The sequence below is a fragment of the Ictalurus punctatus genome, chromosome 10 (assembly GCF_001660625.3).
Source record: "Ictalurus punctatus breed USDA103 chromosome 10, Coco_2.0, whole genome shotgun sequence".
Classification (NCBI taxonomy): domain Eukaryota; kingdom Metazoa; phylum Chordata; class Actinopteri; order Siluriformes; family Ictaluridae; genus Ictalurus; species Ictalurus punctatus.
The window spans coordinates 277497-298687 of record NC_030425.2 but is presented as its reverse complement, the minus strand read 5'-3'; the positions used below and the strand labels follow the sequence as shown (position 1 = coordinate 298687).

The following is a 21191-nucleotide window of genomic DNA, read 5'->3' as shown; positions in this document are numbered from 1 at the left end:
TTTTTTTTTTAAGAATCTGTGTCATTTGTCATAAAATTTGGTATGAGTGAAATGTAGAGGACAAATAATAACCTTGAGTTATTTGTTAATTTTACATTTATTCACTTATATGACTTGGGTTTTATTACCTGACGATATAATGAGTGGAACATCTTGGACTATGCAAAGCCAAATTAAGTTAAATAGAGGTCGGCAAAGTATGAAAGTTTTATTAGGTATTTTAAAATGGGAATATTGTTCATTGATCTGGTTTAAAGAAGATGTTTCCATGCTGTCGATACACAAAAGTAGGAAATCTATCTTAAATAGTGTAACAAATTTGCACCAAACAAATGAAATAAATTTTATGTTAGTTCTGGGAATCGGGTCGGATCTTTATCAAGTCCCTTTACACCAGGGGTGTCAGACGTACGGCCCGCTAGGGGGTTCAATCTAAATTAAATCTTGTTAAATCTAAATTATCCGCTAGGGGCGCACTGTTTTAGTCAGAGTAGAAGACGCGGCACATCTCTGGGACCCAGGCCGAACAGCAGATGGCAGCAATGCGCCTTCTGCTGTTTGTAATGGTGTCGTCTACCCTATTTTCTACTCGTCCCCACACCCTCATTAGCCAAAATGTCTTCGTCAAAAAGGAGAAAAGTGGATACAGAGTGTAGAGTTTTCAAAAAAAAAAAAAAATGGACCACTTCCTATTTATTCACAGAGATGAATGGGCAATAGTTTAAAATGTGCAATTTAATGTTAGTCAACAGCTTCACTACAAAAGAGTTTGGTTTGGTGGAATCCTATTGTTCATGTAATGCCATAAATTTTAAAGTGCAGTACTATGTCAGTTCAATTCAATTCAATTTTTTTGTATAGCGCTTTTTACAATAGACATTGTCTCAAATACCTGTCAGTTCCAAATACCTGTGAAGTTTTTTGCATTTGTACAAACACTGACTAGTTGTAATCCACACATGTAATTGATAATCAGAAGCAAATTGCACATGTTTGTCTTAAGAAATCTGAGGTTGTTCATGATATGTTTTGATGATATTTCATTAAATATGAAGATTTTCTTAATGTACTTGTACTTGTTTGCATGAAAACAAAGGGAAAACATGGACTTATTGTTATTTATAGGTAATTATGCTGTGATTTTACTGGCCCGGCCCACTTGACATCTAATTAGGCTATGTGGTCCCTGAACTAAAATGAGTTTGACACCCCTGCTTTACACAATGGAAAATCAATTCAACTGATTGAAGTTCAGTTCTACTTTCTTGTCCACAGTAGTGGACTTTATTGTCTGCTTCTGAGGAACATTTAAAGTAGGAACCTGTTCATAGTTGCTAGTAAAATGAGGCATTAGTATGTATAGCGTTTTTAACAGTGGACATTGTTCTGTGTGACACTGGACGCAGAAGCTATAAATCATTATTCTTCTCCAGCTGTGTATTATAAAGCCAGATGGTCCTAAGTGTATGGAAGCTTTTGCCTGTAATACAGCGCTCAAGTCTTTTTGGGTAACAACTTAGTACAGCCTAATTTAGCATTCTGATGATGTATTCTTAAAGCGTAATGAAACACTAGACTACATTTTCAGAGATTTTAACAGAGGTGTTCGTATCTCACATCATGAAAGACAATCTTAGCATACGTCACTTTTTTAATTGTAGGAGAAAACTGATTAATTTTGAGCATTTTTCCCACTATTTTCGTCTTCCTGGTTTAAAATCTTGGTCACAGGAAGTAACTTGGCAATGTACTATAGTACTTCGATGAATTGGCATGACTCATAATTATTCATGAGCCTGCGTGTTCTTATCCTATGAGAAGATGCTGTCGCTTAATTATTCATAACAGCACGTGATGCTTTCGTAGAATCTTTTTCGTTAGTAGCTGAGAGAGGCATTCAAATGGGTCGCAGGTGTTTGTTTCAATGGTGTAAGAGTTCGAGTGTGTTTTCTCGTGAGAACTATGAGAATTGGAGAAAGGTGGATTTCAGACTTGCTCATCAAAGCAGTTTGCTTTTACACAATGATGTAGTACTCAGTCCCAAGGATTTTTCTATCCCTTCAAATGAGGTGTGTGTCTAATTTTAACTGACAGTTTTACTTGCCTTTTGAGCTAATTAAACCGCCACGCCCACTCCCCCTCTATTCTTTGCACAGCCAACCATGCTCATTTAATCTGCATTTTTCAAAAACACTGAGAGGTAGACTTGAGCTGATAGAGGGAGGTTTCATGACCCTTAAACAATTATTTACAGCAGTGTTACAAACTGATACCGTTTTATTTGACCACTAGATGACAGATCGAACTATTTTTTTTTCAGCCTGCATACACAAGATCCCATCTGAGACCAGCAACAACGTAGTATAAAGACACTCAAGAAGACATTCCTCACACCATTACACCACCACCATCAGCCAGAACTGTCGCTCCACCACAAGCTGGGTTGTGCTCCCTTGTTGGACTGGGAGAAGCAACGCTTACTGGAATAATAACAAATCACTTTAATGGTTAATAGAACACTAGAGATTGGCACCCTGTCCTGGGTGTACCCTGCCTTGTGCCCGATGCTCCCCAGGGATAGGCTCCAGGTTCTCCATGACCCTGAAAAGGATAAGCGGTATAGAAGATGGATGTATGGATGGAGAACACTAGAGATGATTTATATCTGTTTCTACAAACAGCCACAGATGAATGTGGAATGCATTGTGGAACAAGTGTGAACACAATATGTGGATATTTTATTTATGCAATATATGGACGCTTTATTTATCTGTATAGAAAATCTGTTTTTTGTTTTTCTTTACTCTTCCAAATCAGAGTAGAGCTGCAAAGTGGAAGTGAATCTGCATTTCTGATCAGAACATGCGCTTGCACAGCTGAGAGGATTGTTTTGGGTTTTTTTTTTTTTTTTTAGATGTTGCTCCCAAAATAGAGGTGGTTTTGCGATTTCATAAAGTGCAGGTGTGTTTAAAAAAAACAAAAAACAAAAAAACGGTACAGTGAACAGGGGTGAAAAACTAATTTAACTGAATCATTCTGAGCGTCAGTATATAATGTCAAACTGAATTGATTTGGATTAAGTCCATTTCGCTGTAGCTATCAGAAATCGTGGTTGAAGCGTGATGTTCACGTTGTGAGATAAAGGTTTTAGACATTTTTAAGCAGACTTGTTTTTTAAACTGGCTCCTTTCCTAACACGATGTTTTCAGGCAGAGCCCAAGGTAGTACTGGAAAGTAAATGCAAATATTCCCATGATGTTTTACTAAAATAAAATGTAGGATTTCTTAAAGTTGAAGCATCAAGATATGTTATATGTTTCTTGGTCGTTTGCCAGAATTCAGCCACAGTGACATGTGACAGGTTTACTTCCTCCTTCCTCTGCTCCGTGTTCACTATCACAGACAGCCATTTGGGCTTTCATTTTTTACTTTAATGGTTGAAGGGTTTTATTTTCTGTGTGTCTAATCTCCAGGACACTCACGCTCAGCTTTACTCTCAGTGCTTTTGTATGAAAATGCCAATCAATCATTTCCACAGCAATCAGCTTCCCTGTAACAACAACTACACAGGCCCTCTCTACATAAGACATTTAAAAAAAAAGGAGAAACAAAAAGAAAAAAACATAAATACCCAAGGATGGTCAGGAGTATATTTGGTCTCAAGGCCAAATCATATGACTCGATAGTTTCAAGATGTGTCAATAATCTGCTGACTATTTGGAATGACTATGTTGATGGTCAAAGAGAGAAATTATACTGGCAGATTTCTGAGTTATAGCCATGTCCTTAATTCAGTCTAAGTAGGATTTCAGGATACCATGCCCAGTTAAAAAAAAAACAAAAAAAAACAACAATTTGAATACTTAATATCCACTTGTCTGTTTAAAATAAATAATAAATAAATAAATAAATAAACCTTGTTCATGTACATGTGTACTCATAATGATAAAGATTAGTTTTATTCCACCGCTAGTATCTCAGTCTAATCTCAGCTTGAGTCTTAGGGAATTTACCTCACTACAGTTTCCTCATTCTTCTGTTCATGAGATGTATAACATTACCTTGCGAGGAGACAAGCGCAGGCAGAGCAGCAGCAGGGAGACGCAGAATTCACCAGCGTGAGAAGTCTGTGACGACTGACACTGTCCAGTTAACGTAGCGTAAACAATCCAAAAGGGGTAATCCAGAGAATCGTGGTCAGGTACAAGAAAAGAATCCGTGAACCAGGGAAATCCGATACGTAAAAAAAAGGCTTGGTAGAACGACAGCGTTGAAGACACTGAGCGTTTACTTCGCGCCGAGCTATTGTTAACGAGGTCTTATATAACCTTGAGCGAAGCACAGTTGTTCACAATCAGTACTCCAGGCGAACTTGAGCGCAGGCGCGGCTGGGAAATGTGGTTCTCGTCGGCGCTGCATGAAAGTCCTCGTGCAAGTGTGCGTCCAGAATGTCCCGGGATGGGATCCAGCACCGCTCCTCTGGGCCGTAACCCTCCCAGTCTACCAGATACTCGAGTCCTCCTCTCCTACGTCTGCAGTCCAAGATCTCACGGACGCGGTAGGCTGGGTGGCTCTCAATCTCTAGTGGTTCCGGTGGAGAGTCCTCCGGAACCGCTGTGGCCAAGGGACCCGGTGTCACCGGCTTGAGGAGAGAGACATGGAACGACGGGACGATGCGGCTGTGCTTGGGTAGGTCCAGTCAGTACATGACCTTGTTAATCTGCTTCAGGATCCGGAAGGCGCCGATATACTTGGGTCTCAGTTTCCTACTCAGGAGTGGTGAATTCAGGTCTCTCGTGGAAAGCCACACCCTGTCCCCAGGTTGATAGTTGGGGTGACTCCTGCGGCGTCTGTCTGCCTTTTGTTTGGCGATGTGGGAGGCCTGCACCAACTGTTGATGGGCGCGTTCCCAGACCTGTTCACTCTGGCGGAACCACTCATCTACTGCTGGTGAATTAGTAGGGGAGGCATTCCAGGGAAACAAAGGCGGCTGATAACCTGGAAGACACACTGGAAAGGGGTGAGCTGGGTGGCAGAGTGTCATAGGGAGTTATGTGCATATTCGGCCCACGGGAGGAAGTGACTCCAGTTCTCCGATTTGATGGCACAAAATGTTCGGAGGAATCGTATGGCTTCTTGATTTGCCCGTTCTGCCTGTTCTTTAGCCTGGGGGTGATAACTGGACGTAAGGTTAACGATGACTCCCATCTTCTCCAAAAAACTGGCCCACACTCGAGACGTGAATTGCGGCCCCCTGTTGCTCACGATCTCCTCCGGAATGCCGAAGTATTGGAAAACATGTTGGAACTGTAATTCGGCTGTGGCAAAGGCCGATGGAAGCGCCAGCAGTGGAATCAGGCGTAGCGATTTGGAAAACCGATCCACGACCACCAGTATCACCGTGTTACCTCGAGACTCCGGCAGATCTGTGATGAAGTCAAGAGCCAGATGCAACCATAGGCGTACGGGTATGGGACGTATACCAACTTCCCGGCTGGTAGGGCACGCGGCACCTTCGACTGAGCACAGGTGGAACATGAGGGCATGACGCGCTGCACCTCCCTGGACATGTGGGGCCACCAATATTTCTCGGCCAGCATTTGGTAAGTGCGACGAGCTCCTGGATGCCCCGTTGCAAGTGTCGTGTGGGTCCAGGCGACAAGTTCTAAACGGTAGCGCGTGGGCACGAATTGTCTCCCGGGAGGACAGGCTGTTGGAACTAGTGATCTGGGGAAGCGAGCTAAGGCTTGATCTAGAACCCACTCTATGCTGTCAACAATACTGGAGGGGGGCACGATATACTCATCGTGGTTTGCTCGACGTTCAGGAGAGTGGATTCGAGTCAGAGCATCGGCCCTCGAGTTCTTTGTTCCCGGCCTGTATGACAGAGTGAACTGGAACCAGGAAAAGAACAGAGACCAGCGTGCTTGGTGGGGTGTGAGCCGCTTGGCGGTTCTCAGGTATTCTAAATTTTAATGGTCAGTGTAAATCATGAACGGCTGGTCAGCCCCCTCCAACCAGTGTCTCCACTCCTCTAGGGCCAACTTGACGGCCAGGAGTTCACGGTTCCCCACATCATAATTTTGTTTAGCGGGCGACAGTTTTCGTGAGAAGAAGGTCACGGGGTGCAACTTGGGTCTGTCCCCGAACCGCTGGGACAGTATGGCCCCCATTCCCGTGTCAGACGCGTCAACCTCCATGACGAACAGTCGTGAGGGATCCGGATGTCGGAGGATGGGGGCCGTAGTGAATGCCCGCTTAAGCTTATCCAGAAACCCCCGGGCGTCGGGGTCCCAACGGAGTCGCAGAGGCTTACCCCGCAGGAGGGACGTCAGGGGTTGTGCTATTTTACTGAACTCCCGGATGTATCGCCGATAAAAGTTTGCAAAGCCAAGGAAACATTGCAATTCCTTGATGTTTCGGGGAGTGGGCCACTCCACCACCGCCTGAACCTTGCGTTTGTCCATGGCGACCCCTTCTGGACTAATGACATACTCCAAGAAAGAGATTCACGTATAGATGATACTGCAGCAGGTGGTGCAACACCTGTCGGACATGCCTGGTATGTTCTTCATAGGATGTCGAATACACTAGGATGTCATTGATGTAGGCGACGATGCACCGCCCCAGCATGTCCCTTAGGATGTCATTGATCAGTTTCTGGAAAAATGAGGGAGCGTTAGCGAGCCCATACGGCATGACCACGTACTCGTAGTGCCCTGAGGTGGTGATAAAGGCCGTCTTCTACTCGTCTCCCTCCCTGATGCGGATCAGGTTGTAAGCACTGCGTGAGTCTAATTTCGTGAAAAAGGTCGCGGACCTTAGCTGTTCCAGGGCTGCGGGTACTAGAGGCAGGGGATAACGGTACTTCACTGTCACCTGGTTGAGACCCCGATAATCGATGCATGGTCGATGGCCCCCTCCCTTCTTTTCTACAAAAAAAGAACCCAGCGGACGCGGGAGATGTAGACGGCCAAATATACCCCTGTTGGAGAGCCTCCTGAATGTATTCCTCCATGGCCCGATGTTCAGCTTGGGAGAGTGGGTACATTCGGCCCCAAGATGGGCTAGCTCCGGGGAGGAGGTCTATGGCGCAGTCGTAGGGCCTGTGTGGTGGTAAGCCGCTCGCCCTTTCCTTGCTAAATACCTCACCGAGGTCACGATATTCTGGCGGGGGACGGTGACAGGGACAGGAGACTCTCCACCATCGTGGTGGCCATGGGAACCATAGGGCCAGTGAAGGAGTGTCGTAGACAGTATGGGGACCACTTGGTAACCTGCTTGTCCGCCCATGATAACTGAGGGTTGTAGCATTCGAGCCAGGGCAGGCCGAGAATGATGGGGTGCCTGGTGGAAACAGTGATGTACAGGACGAGGGTCTTGTGGTGAAGGGCACTAATTTGTAGGCTGATCGGAGCTGTGCAGTGTGATATGACCCCGCCCCCTATTGGGGACCCGTCGATCGATTGAACCTCCCGATGTTGGAGTAAGGGCCGTATAGGGAGGCCGAGAGTCTGCGCCGTTCTCTCATCTACGAAGTTCTCGGCTGCTCCAGAGTCGATGAGCGCTGCAAGGACAACAGACTGGCCTGAATATCTGATCACCACAGGCAAGACAAAGACATGAGAGTTAAAAAATTGGACTGGACTCACCCAGGAATGATGAGGTTGGCTGGCTGTGCTCCCGTCGGTTGACCGTGGCCTCCTATGTGGACACTGGTGAATGGCGTGGGTGTTCTCGCCGCAGTAGAAGCACGCGACTCTCTACGTCATCTCTCTCTCTCTCCTCCTCCCGTATTCGGGTGCGGCCGAGCTGCATGGGTTCCTCTGGCAGAGCTGGCTCGGGTGGAAGGGTGCTCCGCCATGCGGGGCGGTTCGTACGGCGTAGACGATCCAACCGTACCGCCAGGTCGATGAGGTCATCGAGGGTCAGCTGTTCACCCCGGCACACCAGCTCCCGAACCAGCTCGGGGTTGAGCCCCTGACGGAACGCGGTTTTCAACGCCGGCTCATTTCACCTGCTTCTTGCAGTGATGGTGCGGAACTCCAATGCATAGTCTACCACGTCACGTGAGCCCTGCGTGATCGCCAGGAGTTCCCGGCCGGTCTCCCAGCCGTCAGGTCAAAGGCGCATTGGAATCGGGAGAAGAGGTCCGATAACGATGGTCTTTGCCCACCTCCTCGCTCCCACTCTGCCGTAGCCCATTCCAGGGCGCTTCCAATGAGTAGCTCTGCAGTATGAAGCCCTTGCATCGCCGTGGCTCACCAGTGTAGCGCTCCGGTGTGGGTAATGGCAAACAGTGTACCACCGGCGCGGCTGGGACCGGCACCGCTGGCGCTGGTGGGGCATACGCGTGGGAAAACGCTGGAGGAGGGACATAAGCAGCGGAGGGGGACGCAGTTTGCCCCCCGGAAGCGCTTAGGCCCTCCAATCTCTGGGTCAAGTATACTATCTGAGCCTGCTGCGCATTTATCGCTCGGTTTTGCTCGTAATAGGCGCTTTGCCAGTCCGGGGTACCCGCTGCCTCCATAGTAGGCGAAGTAATCTGTAACGTTACCTTGTGAGGAGACAAGCGCGGGCAGAGCAGCAGCAGGGAGACGCAGAATTCACCAGCATGAGAAGTCTGTGACGACTGACACTGTCCAGTTAACGTAGCGTAAACAATCCAAAAGGGCTAATCCAGAGAATTGTGGTCAGGTACAAGAAAAGAATCCATGAACCAGGGAAATCCGATACGTAAACAAAAGGCTTGGTAGAACGACAGCGTTGAAGATACTGAGCATTTACTTCGCGCCGAGCTGTCATTAACGAGGTCTTATATAACCTTGGGCGAAGCACAGTTGTTGACAATCAGTACTCCGGTGAACTCGAGTGCAGGCACGGCTGGGAAGTGTAGTTCTCGTCGGCGCTGCAGCCACAAGTTCGCCGTGGCGTAACAAGATGAAAGTGCGTGTTAGATGACGAGGTTTATGGTCATATACTGCCATCAAAATCTCTTTCATTTTAACATTCATAATGATAAAAAAATTAATAATGCAAGACTGAAGAGGTGCCATGTTAGCTCATGGCTCAGAGATGTTCTAGTAACAGGATCTTATGGGTTTTTTTTCAGCTTGGACACTTGGGTTTGTAAATATCATTAAGCCCTGAAATATAATTTCCTGAGTGATATTTGCTGGCTTAATTAGACAATGGCATAAATGTGTGTTTTGGCTCAGTTTCCAATAAGCTGGTTTTGAGGGGATCTCCTGTGCACAGCCCTTTTCAAGTCATTCTGCAGACTTTTGATAGAATAGCGTTTCCTTCGTTGACTCAGATTTGTGATCATCTTCCGCTGTATAACAGAGGCCTGCATTTGGAGCGATCCATGAATCTATCTTGACTAGAGTCCCATTCCAAGCTGAAGAGAAGCAGTCCCATAGCATGACGCTGCCACCACTTTGCTTCACCATGAGTATGGATTTCTTTAAATGATAAGCTTTTAGATCCTTTTTTTTTTTAGAATTATGGCCAAAAAGTTCTACCAGTTCTTTGCCATATATTCCTTTATCTTCTTTAATGTTGTCGTAGGTCTCTTGACAGCCTCCCTGATACGTTTTCTTCTTGTCCTTTCTTCTATTTTGAGGGTACGTCCTGGTATTGGTAGTGTCAGTGCAGTGCCCCATTTTCTCCACTTGATGATTCAATTCAATTCAATTCAATTTTATTTGTATAGCGCTTTTTAAAATAGACATTGTCTCAAAGCAGCTTTACAGAAATATCAACATGGTATACAGATATTAAAGGTGCGAATTTATCCCAACTGAGCAAGCCACTGAGTGGCGACAGTGGCAAGGAAAATGATGGCCTTCACGGTGTTCCATGATACAGCTAATGAAATTCTTTTATACCCCAATTCCTTCTACGAGATCCCGTACATGCTTTAATAAAAATTAAAAGAAAAAAAGAAAAAAAAAAGCTCTTTTTGAGGACTATGAATTCAGCAAACACATGAAACCCAGAAGATTTTTATGTTTTTATTTGAGAGGGGTATGATAATTACTTTTGAAAATGAAGTTTGAACATGATTGGTACTTTTTTAGGACAGTCACATGCCCCATTATAAAACCATTCACACTTAAAAAGGTGTACTCTTTTTTTTTGTTTTGTTTGTTTTTTTGTTTTTTTTACAGCCACTATAAAGTCACAAAGATAACACCTTTCCCCGCTGTACAAGTTCTGGTTTTTAAAAAGTAGCGTTATTCCTCAAATTTCACATGCAAGAACAAAGAAAAGCCCTGCAGAAATAATCTCTAGACATGTTAAAGGCATGTCAAAACATCTTTTAATCGCTTACGCAAATGTGTGTTAATAAAAGCCTGTGTGCAAATGTGTTTTGTGAAAGGCTATTGCGATGACCTTCCAGTGAGTCACTGTGACGGTGGGAAGAGAAAGGGGCAAAAGAATTTAGGCAGCACTCAACATCACAATAATATGAAGAACAACAATTTCAGTGTATGCAGGAAATTTCCAAAGAAATCACATGCTTTATGTAACCGAGAATACACACACACACACACACACACACACATTACGTCTGCTCAGTTCTCCTGCCTGTTCTCACTTTTCAGCTGTATTTCCCCTCAAAATGTCCACAACACCCTCATGCACTCTTCTGAACAGCATGACTTGCGCACAGTCTGAGTCACACTGAACAACATTACGCAACAGTGGATAAGTCCTCTTCTAGTCAAAGCTGGAATTCCTTCTGTTTCTTCACATCCACAATTCCTTCCTTAATTACACTCCACTGTTGGAGCCAACGTACATAGATGTAGACACGTACTTCTATTGCACACACTGTGGTTTATGACCATGTAATTCTGAACGTAGAACCCATTCAGCGTGTAATTCTGCGCGGTCATGTGTGGAGCTCAAGCATGACACGCAGTGACACTAAGTGCTCGGATATATCTGCAGCAGCTGCTCGACACGGACACAACGCGCTTCATAATGGCTTTACCGCCATTAAAAGTAACACAAACACACACCTTGGGCAAATTCACCTTGTACGTATATCAGAATTTAGCTGCGCGCCAGTAAAGGCTGTGCAATACATCACGCTATATTCCTTTCTTTTAGAGGAGGCTAGAAGAATAGCTCATTCTTGCGACAGAACACTGTGTGAGTGTACCTGTGTGAGATGACAGTTCCATAATCCTGTTCTTAGAGTTTGCAATTGATGCTCATGTAGTAGTCGTACAAAATGGTATTATGCTTATAATTATAAACCATGCTCAGGAAAATATTCAATTTAAAATGAATACATGCCTACAGTATCAGGACATCATGCCACATGCATAAATACATCATATGACTGTGAGTTGGCCCGATTTGTCATTATGGCACAAGGATACACATCATAACCAGTTATTAGATCCAGACCTCTAATTAACCCTAAGGTATTATAGGAAGGACTGCTGTCATCCAGTCTAGACAGTCTAGTGAGACAAAACCCGAACCCTAGTATTTATTTATTTATTTATTTATTTATTTATTTAAGAATTCTAAAACCCACATTCTGTCACATAAGGAATAACATTTTATTGCGTTATGGTATTTCTTGTTTTTAAGCAATAGATATCACAATCTTTGGCAGTATTAAAAATGTATTTCACTGTAAAGATACTCTCAAGAGAAAGACTTTTACAGAAATGTTTATAGTTATATAATTTCCTTACAATGCAATTAACCCATAAACCAGGCTTTGCAGTGATGTGTGTGTGTTTTTTTCTTTTTCTTTTTCTTTTTCTTTTTTTTTTTTTTTTTGGGGGGGGGGGGTGTCAAGAGCTGCTACTTTTATAAAATGGTGACACAAAGCAATATGCTAATATTCAGTGTTCACAAAGATAATACAGCGGACAAAAGCAATGTTTATTTGTTTATTTATTTATTTTTATCTGATAATCATTTATTTTTATTGTCATCACTATTGTTTAAAGAAGACTTTTTAGAGATGCACTGAGGTGACTAAATTGTCATTTCTACTTGTATTGAATTACATAAATTATTTTTTTAGTACCATAACAGTGTTTCAAATGAACCATGAAAGCGATCAGTGCATATAAACATTTGATGTATTTTTGCACAGTCACTCTGGGTTTATTACTCACTCCCAGATGATCCAAACAGCGGTAAAGGATCGTGTAACTATGGTTGCACTAGTCACTTTTTTTCCTTTTTTTTTTGCTCAATAATCTACTGATCATCACATTATTAACATTATGTAATGGGTTTTTTTTTATTATCGTTGTTTGTATGTTACAGTATACTTTATTCCTATTTCTAGAGTAAATTGCGAATGTTTTGCTTGGTTTGTTTAGTTGGGTGTCAGTTCTTGGAACCTGGTATTCCAAAGAAGATTGTGTAAATGCTGACATTTTGAAGCGCCCAATGTCATCATTCCAAAAGCACAATTTGTTCTTTCATCTTACTGAACATTTACACTAAGATGAGTTGAAATTTTTCAGTGCGTACTCTTCTGTAGTGTGTGTGTGTGTGGACAGCAACATGAGGTGAGACATAATTTCCACCAGGACTGCCAGGCCACCATCAACCTGGAACTGTACACCTCCTACATATACCTGTCCATGACTAGAGTCTCAGAGGCAGACCTTCTTATAAGAAAACAGACCTGAGAGTACAAATTTAAAAATGTGGATATAGACTTTTGATCTCTTGGATCTATTAAATGGTTGACGATCAGGCCTATTTGTTTGTTGTTTTGTTTACAACAATGATTTTGGCCTTTAATGTCTGAATTAAATGTTGTAACGTGTTTTGTTCCACTCTTTAACTTTATGGCAAACACAAATCCAACTTTTCTGATATTTAAAAAAATGTCAAAATAACAATTTCCAACTGCTCCAGCTAACCGCGTTGCTAGTCTACATCGCCTGGCGCTAATAAACAAACCCACTGGATAGAAACAAGACTGCTCCCTGCGTTGTTTGCGTCATGCATATGTGCACTCTGTACTCGCATCTGATTGGCTTGTAGAAAGAAAGCACCTCCTGCGTCATGAATATGCATGAGCATCGCTAACAAAATCCGCTGCGTAACGGCTCAAAGTCAAATCGACTATCATTCACGGACAGAGAGAAGGTTCTCCGCTTCAACAGTGCTTGAACGGCAACCTTAGCTTCTGTCTTTCCTCGCAATCATTTCCTTTAATTCTGATCAGTTTCAGCACGGAGAAATTACTTAATCGTTAAGGTATTTAGATTACATCGCTGAACAAAGCCATAAACCTTCCGCTTGAAGCCGTCCAGCATAGCTAAACTACAAAGCTAAACCGACGAAGGTAAGTGTGTTTTTTTTCCTTTGTTGTCTTTTCTATTATTGTTGTTGACAAAATACTTATTAGACATATAACAAGAATTGACAATACTACGCCACGCGAAAAAATATTTGTCCACGCGTATTCCGGGAAATCCTCCTTCCTGCGCAAGGATTGGCGGTTTGTGTAAAGGCGGTTTTGTGATTGGGTGCCGAACGGGGGCGGGTTACAACATGCCAATCGTAGCGCAGAAACGCGAATAGAATCAGCCAGTCTTTGCGCAGAGGGTGGAGTTTATCAGAATACGGTTAGGGTAATAAAAAAAAAAAAAACGACTGTTTGTGTACGTGCTTGTGCGTTAGGCCGCTAAGAACAGTAATTACGTAACTTAAAAAAAAAGAAAAGTCAAGTTTTTGACGCGTGAGTGAAAGTGTGATGGTTCTAACACGGAGATACGAAACTGAACTGTAGTTTTCGGCAGATTTGTAGCGTTAAATAACGTTATGGTGATGTAGGAAAGGCCGCATTGCGGGTGTGTGGGCGCGCGCTAACGGTGGCTTAACAATAAGGTGACTTATTTATTTATTGGGACACGGTGTTGAACTAAATTCTACACTACTTCTTCTAACTCTCTTTCTTTTTAATCACTCGTACAGCTTGAGAACACGGAACCGAGTTATAGAGTCTGTGTTTTAATAATGCATTAAATTAACACCAAACATCTATTACTGGGTGTGTGGATCTGTTAATAAACCACTGGAGTTCTGCCATGATCCCAGCTTTCATGGTCCTGTGACAGTCAAGCGTATGAAAAACACTTTGCAGGTTGTCTGACCAGAGAAACCTAAACTACAGCGTAGCAGAAAGTGATATCTGAGGAACCCAGGAGGCTGTGTTGGCCTCATGATTGCTTCCTGATAAGAGCGGCAGAAAAGCTGTGTCGCCCTGTAGAGCCGTAAAACGAGCTCGTGAGACTCTTGTTAATTGTTTTCCAGGCGTAGTGTCAGGTGTGAGTCCTAAATAAGAAACGGAGTCCACTCTAAATATCAACTGCAAAGGCTCTGAAGCTTCAATGTTAAATCAGATTTTTTCCCCTCTCCTATTAAACTCCATTGTAATTGTGTTGCTCTGTGACATCATCACAATCCTATTTAATGACTTCAGGAAGGACTTGTCTTTTAAGCACAAACAAACCCATCGTTTTATCTTCTCGTTAAAAAGCTTCACTTGCAGAGCTGGTGTTTGTTTGTTTGTTTTTTTCTTCTTTGGAAATCAGCAGACCTGTGTCTAGCCATCATGCTATGTGACGTGAGCAGTAATGACCGGGTCATGCTACCTGTTTTTAATGGCTTTGAAAACTGCTATCAGAGCATGACTTTGCATGTAATGTCACATCTCAGAGTACAGAATGAGTGTTTACAGGAAGGAACCAAACGTTCCAAACAAGATTGTGTTAAGTGCCTAGAACAGAATATGTAACGATTATTTTGAAGCCTCCACAATATCAAATCGTTATTCCAGAAGCACAGTTTGTTTGTTAGTCTAACTGAACGTTTACACCAAGATGAGATGAAATGTTTCACAGTGTAGTGTGTTCTCTTGTGTAATCGATCTCGTGTGTGCGCAGCAACATGAGCTCTCAGGTGAGACAGAATTTCCACCAGGACTGCGAGGCTGCCATCAACCGGCAAATCAACCTGGAGTTGTACGCCTCCTACGTCTACTTGTCCATGGTAAGTCTCTAAGTCATATTGTAAAGGGAGATAATGAAACACTAAAGTAAAGCTAAGTCATTGTGTGAAACATTTTTAATGTTTAACATCACATGGACTGGGAGGGTGGGTCGGACAGTAAATGTTTACCCCCTTCTTTAGACAGCTTAGATAACTAAAGTGTTTATTACCCAACCCATGGAGTGATCTATGATGGGAAGGAGCACTGAGTTCAGTGTGTAAAAGAGCTTTGACTCCAAAGATTCTGTCCTGTCCCCATTTTAATCTCCTAACATTTTTTAAATCTTACCCCCCCCAGTCATACTACTTTGACAGAGACGACCAGGCTCTGCACAACTTTGCCAAGTTTTTCCGCAAGCAGTCACATGAGGAGCGCGAGCATGCCGAGAAACTGATGAAAGTCCAGAACCAGAGAGGAGGAAGAATTTTCCTACAGGACATCAAGGTACATTGTATATGTGAATAATAATAATAAAAAAAATTAAAAAGGAAGATGGATTTGTGGAAGCTAAAAATGAACATGTAAACAAGGTAACTCGTTTGTTTTTGTGACGATTTTTTTAATTTATTGTAAAAGGTGATATATATGATCAAATTGACCTTCAACATCATATAACAGTGCAGAAGCAGGTCTATTACAGTGAGGGATCTGTTGGGGAGTGGGGTGAAGTGCAGATACTGACTGTTTGTCTTGGGTGGAGTTCTTATCATTCAGTCAGCAAAGGTCCAAGCTGCTTAAAACAGCCAGCAGGGTGAAGGAAGATAACGTGATAAAAACAAAAGGGTTGAAGGGGGATAAAAACCTTATGTACGTTTTCACGTTTCTGCGTGACAGAAACCAGAGCGTGACGAGTGGGGCAGTGGTATGGAGGCTCTGGAGTGTGCACTACAGCTGGAGAAGAATGTTAACCAGTCCCTGTTGGACCTGCACAAGGTGGCCACCGATCACAACGACCCCCATGTAAGTGTGCGCGTGCACACACTTCTTCAGGCAAATCATTCCAACTGTAACTTCTTTTTTTTTTTTTTTTTTTTTTTTTCTCTCAAATTTGCTGCCGTCCTCCTGAATGAACTGTTTTAAAATATAAAACTCTGCCTTTGCATTAAAAAGTATTTGCTAATCAAGAAATAGTAAAGACTGAAAATGTGTATTGACTTTAAATGTGGCTTGACTGAATGTGACTCCCAGCATCGTTTCAAAATATTAGCACATGAAATCTTGGATGTTTCCAATATCAAGAGTTTCTTTTGAGACTGCATTTAATAAATCAAGCAACTGCACATGTGGTCATGACCCCTAGCTTGGGGAAATCCTTGCACTAAAGATAGATGGATATGCTGTTGTGTTAAACACTAGTTGAACCCTCTAAACAAAGCATGAGGTCCGTTTTTAAAATGATGAACTGAATTATGAAATGAGGAAATCGAGTCTGCTGGGTTTTTGCCATGCTTGCCAACTTCCTTTACAAAGCATTACCATGCTGACATATCTACTGTGTTGGATTTGTTTTAAGTTCTTACCTGCTCTGAACAAAGAGCAAAAAGCCACCATTCAAAAGTTTCTGGAACTTTGGACATCCTACTAGTCATGTGACTTATCTCGAACAGTGAGTCATGGTTAAGCATGCACTTTCTCTCCCTTGTACATTTAATCTTCTCGTGTCTTTTCAGATGTGTGACTTCATTGAGGCACACTACCTGGACGAACAGGTGAAGTCCATTAAGGAGCTTTCTGACTGGGTCACTAACCTGCGCCGTATGGGAGCGCCTCAGAACGGCATGGCTGAATATCTGTTTGATAAACACACACTGGGCAGTGAGAGCAGCTAAATCCCTTCCAAGCCACCTTCAATTAGATACGGTCCTGCCAAAATGATTACCTTTTTTTTTCTCCCCCCCACCAGATGGTCCAATTAGTGCTCAGTTTTCAGCTTCTTCCTGCTTCAACATGCTTCCTGTCTGCTCCTTAGTGTAACTTATGTGTGATGTATTGCTGAAGGTGTAATTCCAATCAAATAAAAAAAAAACTGCTGGATCCTGTCCATGTTGTGCAATTTTTTTAAAATTTTTTTTTAAAGTCTTCATGTTTTGCTTGATGCATGCTGAGGCACTTAAAAATATAAGGTGTTGCTACACATATATCACAAGGGTTTGGTGAAGGGTGCAGTAGTGTGACGTATGATCAAGAATACAATATATAATTTTTTTCTTCTCTCTAATTGTCTTGTCTGCTTATAATGGAAGGAAAATTTATTCCCTTAAGACCCTCTTTGCAGTGATTGAGAAGGACAAAGTGGTATTTGCTGATATTTAGGATTTGTGCTGCCTTTCTTTATATAGTGTAGATAATGGAGTTGGTGTTCGTGTCAGCATAGCTCAATTAACTATGTGAGAACAGATTTTTAACCAAGTAGATTTTCTGCAAAGCATTTATTTAAAGAGTCATTTTCTTTTATTTTGAAGTGAATAATTCCTACAATTGCAGTAGTTTTACTCAAGTCAGTGTGTTTTGTACTCCACTGCTTCTGCCATGTTGGTTGGACTCCAGAAGAGATGAGCACAGTGAGTGCACCAGCTTTTACACTCAGGAACTTGTTGTCTTGTGATTTTTGGTATTTAATCCAGTGCTTGACTTGTGACCTTGAATTCAGCGTTACCCCTTGTGAAAGGTTTGCTTTGGTATATTTCTGTGAATGTGTTTACATAGTTGGAGGGATCACTTGGAGTGTCTGGTGTGGTTATTAGAAACTGTGGTTTGTAGAGGAGTTGGAGAAGTAAGTTGACTTTTGTTCCTTCTCTGTTGGTGTAGGAGAAGTTGTGAACATTAGGAAGTAGAGGTTTGTTTTGTCTTAGTCTGCGTTATCCCCAAAGATTTTCCATGGTCACTGTTTTTTTTTTTTTTTTGGTTTGTTTGTTTTTTGTCCCCCCCCCCCCCCCCCCCATTTATTGTAAATACCATATATAATTTGTCATAAAATTGCCTTTAGTGGTTTTTATACACATTCATAAGAAATATGTAAGTAGTTATATCATACACTTTCAGTCAAACTGTCAAGTTAGTGTGTGCGTGTGCTGATTTATGGCCCCTGTCCTTCCCTGGCCGACATTTCTGCAGGTAAACTAATTTATGACCAAGGGTGGGGGTAACCCTACCGAGTGTATCAGGGGGTCAATCTGGCTCCTTTGTGGCTGTGGTGGTGAGGCGTGGGGGGGGATAGTCCCCCTCCCAACAAAGGTGTTTATGTTAATGAGTCTGTTTTTTTTTTTGGGGGGGGGGTGAAATACGTCTGAAAAGCGTAACAATGGTTAATATTGGGCATGTGTTTGATTATTTCGTTTGTGTAAACACATTGTTAGAAAAGCATGATGTTTTGAATGTGTACATATGAGTAGAATATTTGTTTGTGAAATAAATGACAACAAATGTTGATTACATTTTAGGGGGCCCGGTTTTGCTTTTGAATAAAAAGTTTAGTCGGTAAAGCGTTTTTTTAAAAAGAATCTGTTTAAAGAATCGCACATATTACATAACTTCTAAACAGAAACCTTTAGGAGGTAAAAAAAAAAAAAAGATTAAGAGAGTTGTTTAAAAAGAAATCCGTATTACTTGTCTTCCAAAAAAAAACCCACACAAAACCTTTAGGATGTAAAAATTTTTAAGAGCTGTTTAAAAAGAATAGCACGTATTACATGACTTCTAAACAAAGATCCTTATGAGGTAATGTCAAAGTGCTGGCTAAAAGAATCGCCGTATTGTTTAAACTAAGAGAAATTTTTCCCTAGATGTCCTCCATTCGTTGGGTTAAAGCGTTTAATGACGTTAAACCGAATCACCCCCCCCCCCCCTCTCTCTCTCTCCCCCCCTGCCCATACATGCGTGTTTCAGACACACCTCTCTCTCTCTCTCTCTCTCTCTCTCAACCACGCCCATATACGTGTTTCATCGGTAGACAGCGCTTTCTGCCAAAGTGTCAATAGAAGTATTGTGCTAATTTATGATCTTTGTGTTTTTCTTGAAGGACAGTTGTAGGTTGTCTAATTTATGGCCCTTTGTGTTTTTCCTGACCAAGAGTTTTATGACCAGGGGTGTGGTGTAATTCTATCAGCTTGTTTATGATAGAGTTAGTGTCTGGGGGTATTAATGGCTTTTAAATATCGTCTTAAGACATTACGGTTAAAACACAGAAGATAGTCTGTAACTAAATGATACAATGGCTACTCTGAGAACTCCTAATATCTCCTAATAAGACTGTCCTGCATCACACCTATAAGAGACTCTGATGAAAAGCGTGAGGAGTTAACTTTTGCTCCAAGAAAAAAAGAACAATGTGTTAGTTTGTTAAAAATTCTTTGTGGGGATGACATTGTAAAGGAGCTGCTGTTTAACCCTGAACAGGGCGTTACCAACTCCCGAGAACCTCTCTCAAGACCGCCCTCATGCTGCGACGATTAAAACGGGGTGGCCTGTGTTACAGTGAACACGTATTACAAAGATGCCTCAAGATTCTGCATATGCCTGCTACAGCACCAACCCAGAAACAGCGCCGGCTCTGCCTGACCACAACGCAACAACCCTAGAATCCCGCCTCAAACATATGACAACAGGTGGCTAGATAATTTCTGCAAGGAATTAGGATATCACAACCTAAGTTTCCTCACAACTCCGTACGGAATCAGTGGCTCTTTAACTGGCGCCTCATCTTGATGACACAGATGACTCTATTCACTCTGACGCATTCAAAATTATAAAAGCGACAGTCGTGGTCCTTCTGGAACATCTTATCAACAAAAAACTGAAAGAACTCTGGGTGCGAAGTGGATCATCCGAGTCAGTTTAGACTCTCGTGTCTGTTCGAACCTGATGCGTATTTCTTTGACAAATACTTTGAGGAACTATCACGTGATCTAGTCAAACCCGGACTTAAACATTTCATCGCTCAAGCTTTGGGTCGGTTTGGTTTGAGGGTTAACCCCCAGAGAATTCAAGGATCGATGGATGCCGTTCTGCACGAGCTGCGGGACGAAGTATACATCGTGCAAAGGCTTAACGAGGTTAGAGAGAAACTTGTGGTTGTCAGCAGCGAGCAGATCGTCTATGACGCCATGGACAGCTGGAAGGGGATCACACATACCGTTTGAGATGGGAAATGCTTGTAGCGGTACAGGATTAGCAAAGAGTCTGCTTAAATGCCCTATTAGGTGCGAGATGTCCAGTCTATTGTACAAATGCCTTACGGACTGTGCTGTAAAGGGATGCGATGTTGACCCAAGACATCTAACAAATCTCATGAATCAGATGTGTCTTGTGCGATGTGCGATTGGACTGCTTTGTTACATATGTGTATTAATGCATGTGATCCGATTTGGGCTTCTATCACAAAAATACTAGATCTTGTGACTGAATGTGGCAGACGTGTGAGAATTGTAGACATTTTATGTATGTGTACATATGTGCATGATTTGTGTGTAATCCTTCTGTCGAGAAATGAGCAGACTGTTGTCTGTGAAATAATCGACACATTTATCGCATATATGATTGAGAAAAAGACTGTGATGTGTATAAAATTTCTACACTCATTCGATGATGATGTATGATAACATCGGTGTTCTTTTACTGTAATAAATACCACGACATTTAAGACCATCTGAGTTATTCTGTTGTGGATGCTAAAGTGTTGATATGTTGGAAGAAATGAAAAAAAGTGGATTACACACCTTCAAATGCGGGGTCTTTTGGTGGTAAAAAAAAAATGTTTAAAAGACGGCGTTTTAAAAGAAACAGGACTTCGTTTAACAGATAAACAAGTTTCGGATTGACTCGCCGGCAAGGATGCTTACACGTTACACAGAACTGTTCCTTTAATATACAAAAGAAATCGTGTTTTTGTTTATGGTATTGATATGCAGTTTCAAGCCGATCTTGTCTATATGTCTGCATACGCCAAGGAAAACGACAACATTCATTTTCTGTTGACGTGCATAGACATGTTTAGTAAATATGCATGGACTCAGGTTTTAAAAAATAAATCCGGCGTTGAGGTGTCTAAAGCTTTTCAATCTATACTGCATGAGGACAGGGTGCCCCGTAAACTACAGACATATAATGGGAAATAATTTTTTACTAAACATGGCTATGATCA

General features: G+C 42.4%; 1 protein-coding gene across 1 annotated transcript; it reads left to right on the top strand.

Moving 5' to 3' along the window:
* Nucleotides 1-13129: 13129 nt before the first annotated feature.
* Nucleotides 13130-17086, top strand: fth1a (ferritin, heavy polypeptide 1a). Its single transcript, NM_001200338.1, is given in 5 exon segments — nucleotides 13130-13342; nucleotides 14946-15051; nucleotides 15350-15496; nucleotides 15887-16012; nucleotides 16723-17086. Coding segments are annotated over 4 exon segments (534 nt in total). The 5' UTR covers nucleotides 13130-13342; nucleotides 14946-14949; the 3' UTR covers nucleotides 16882-17086.
* Nucleotides 17087-21191: the final 4105 nt, after the last annotated feature.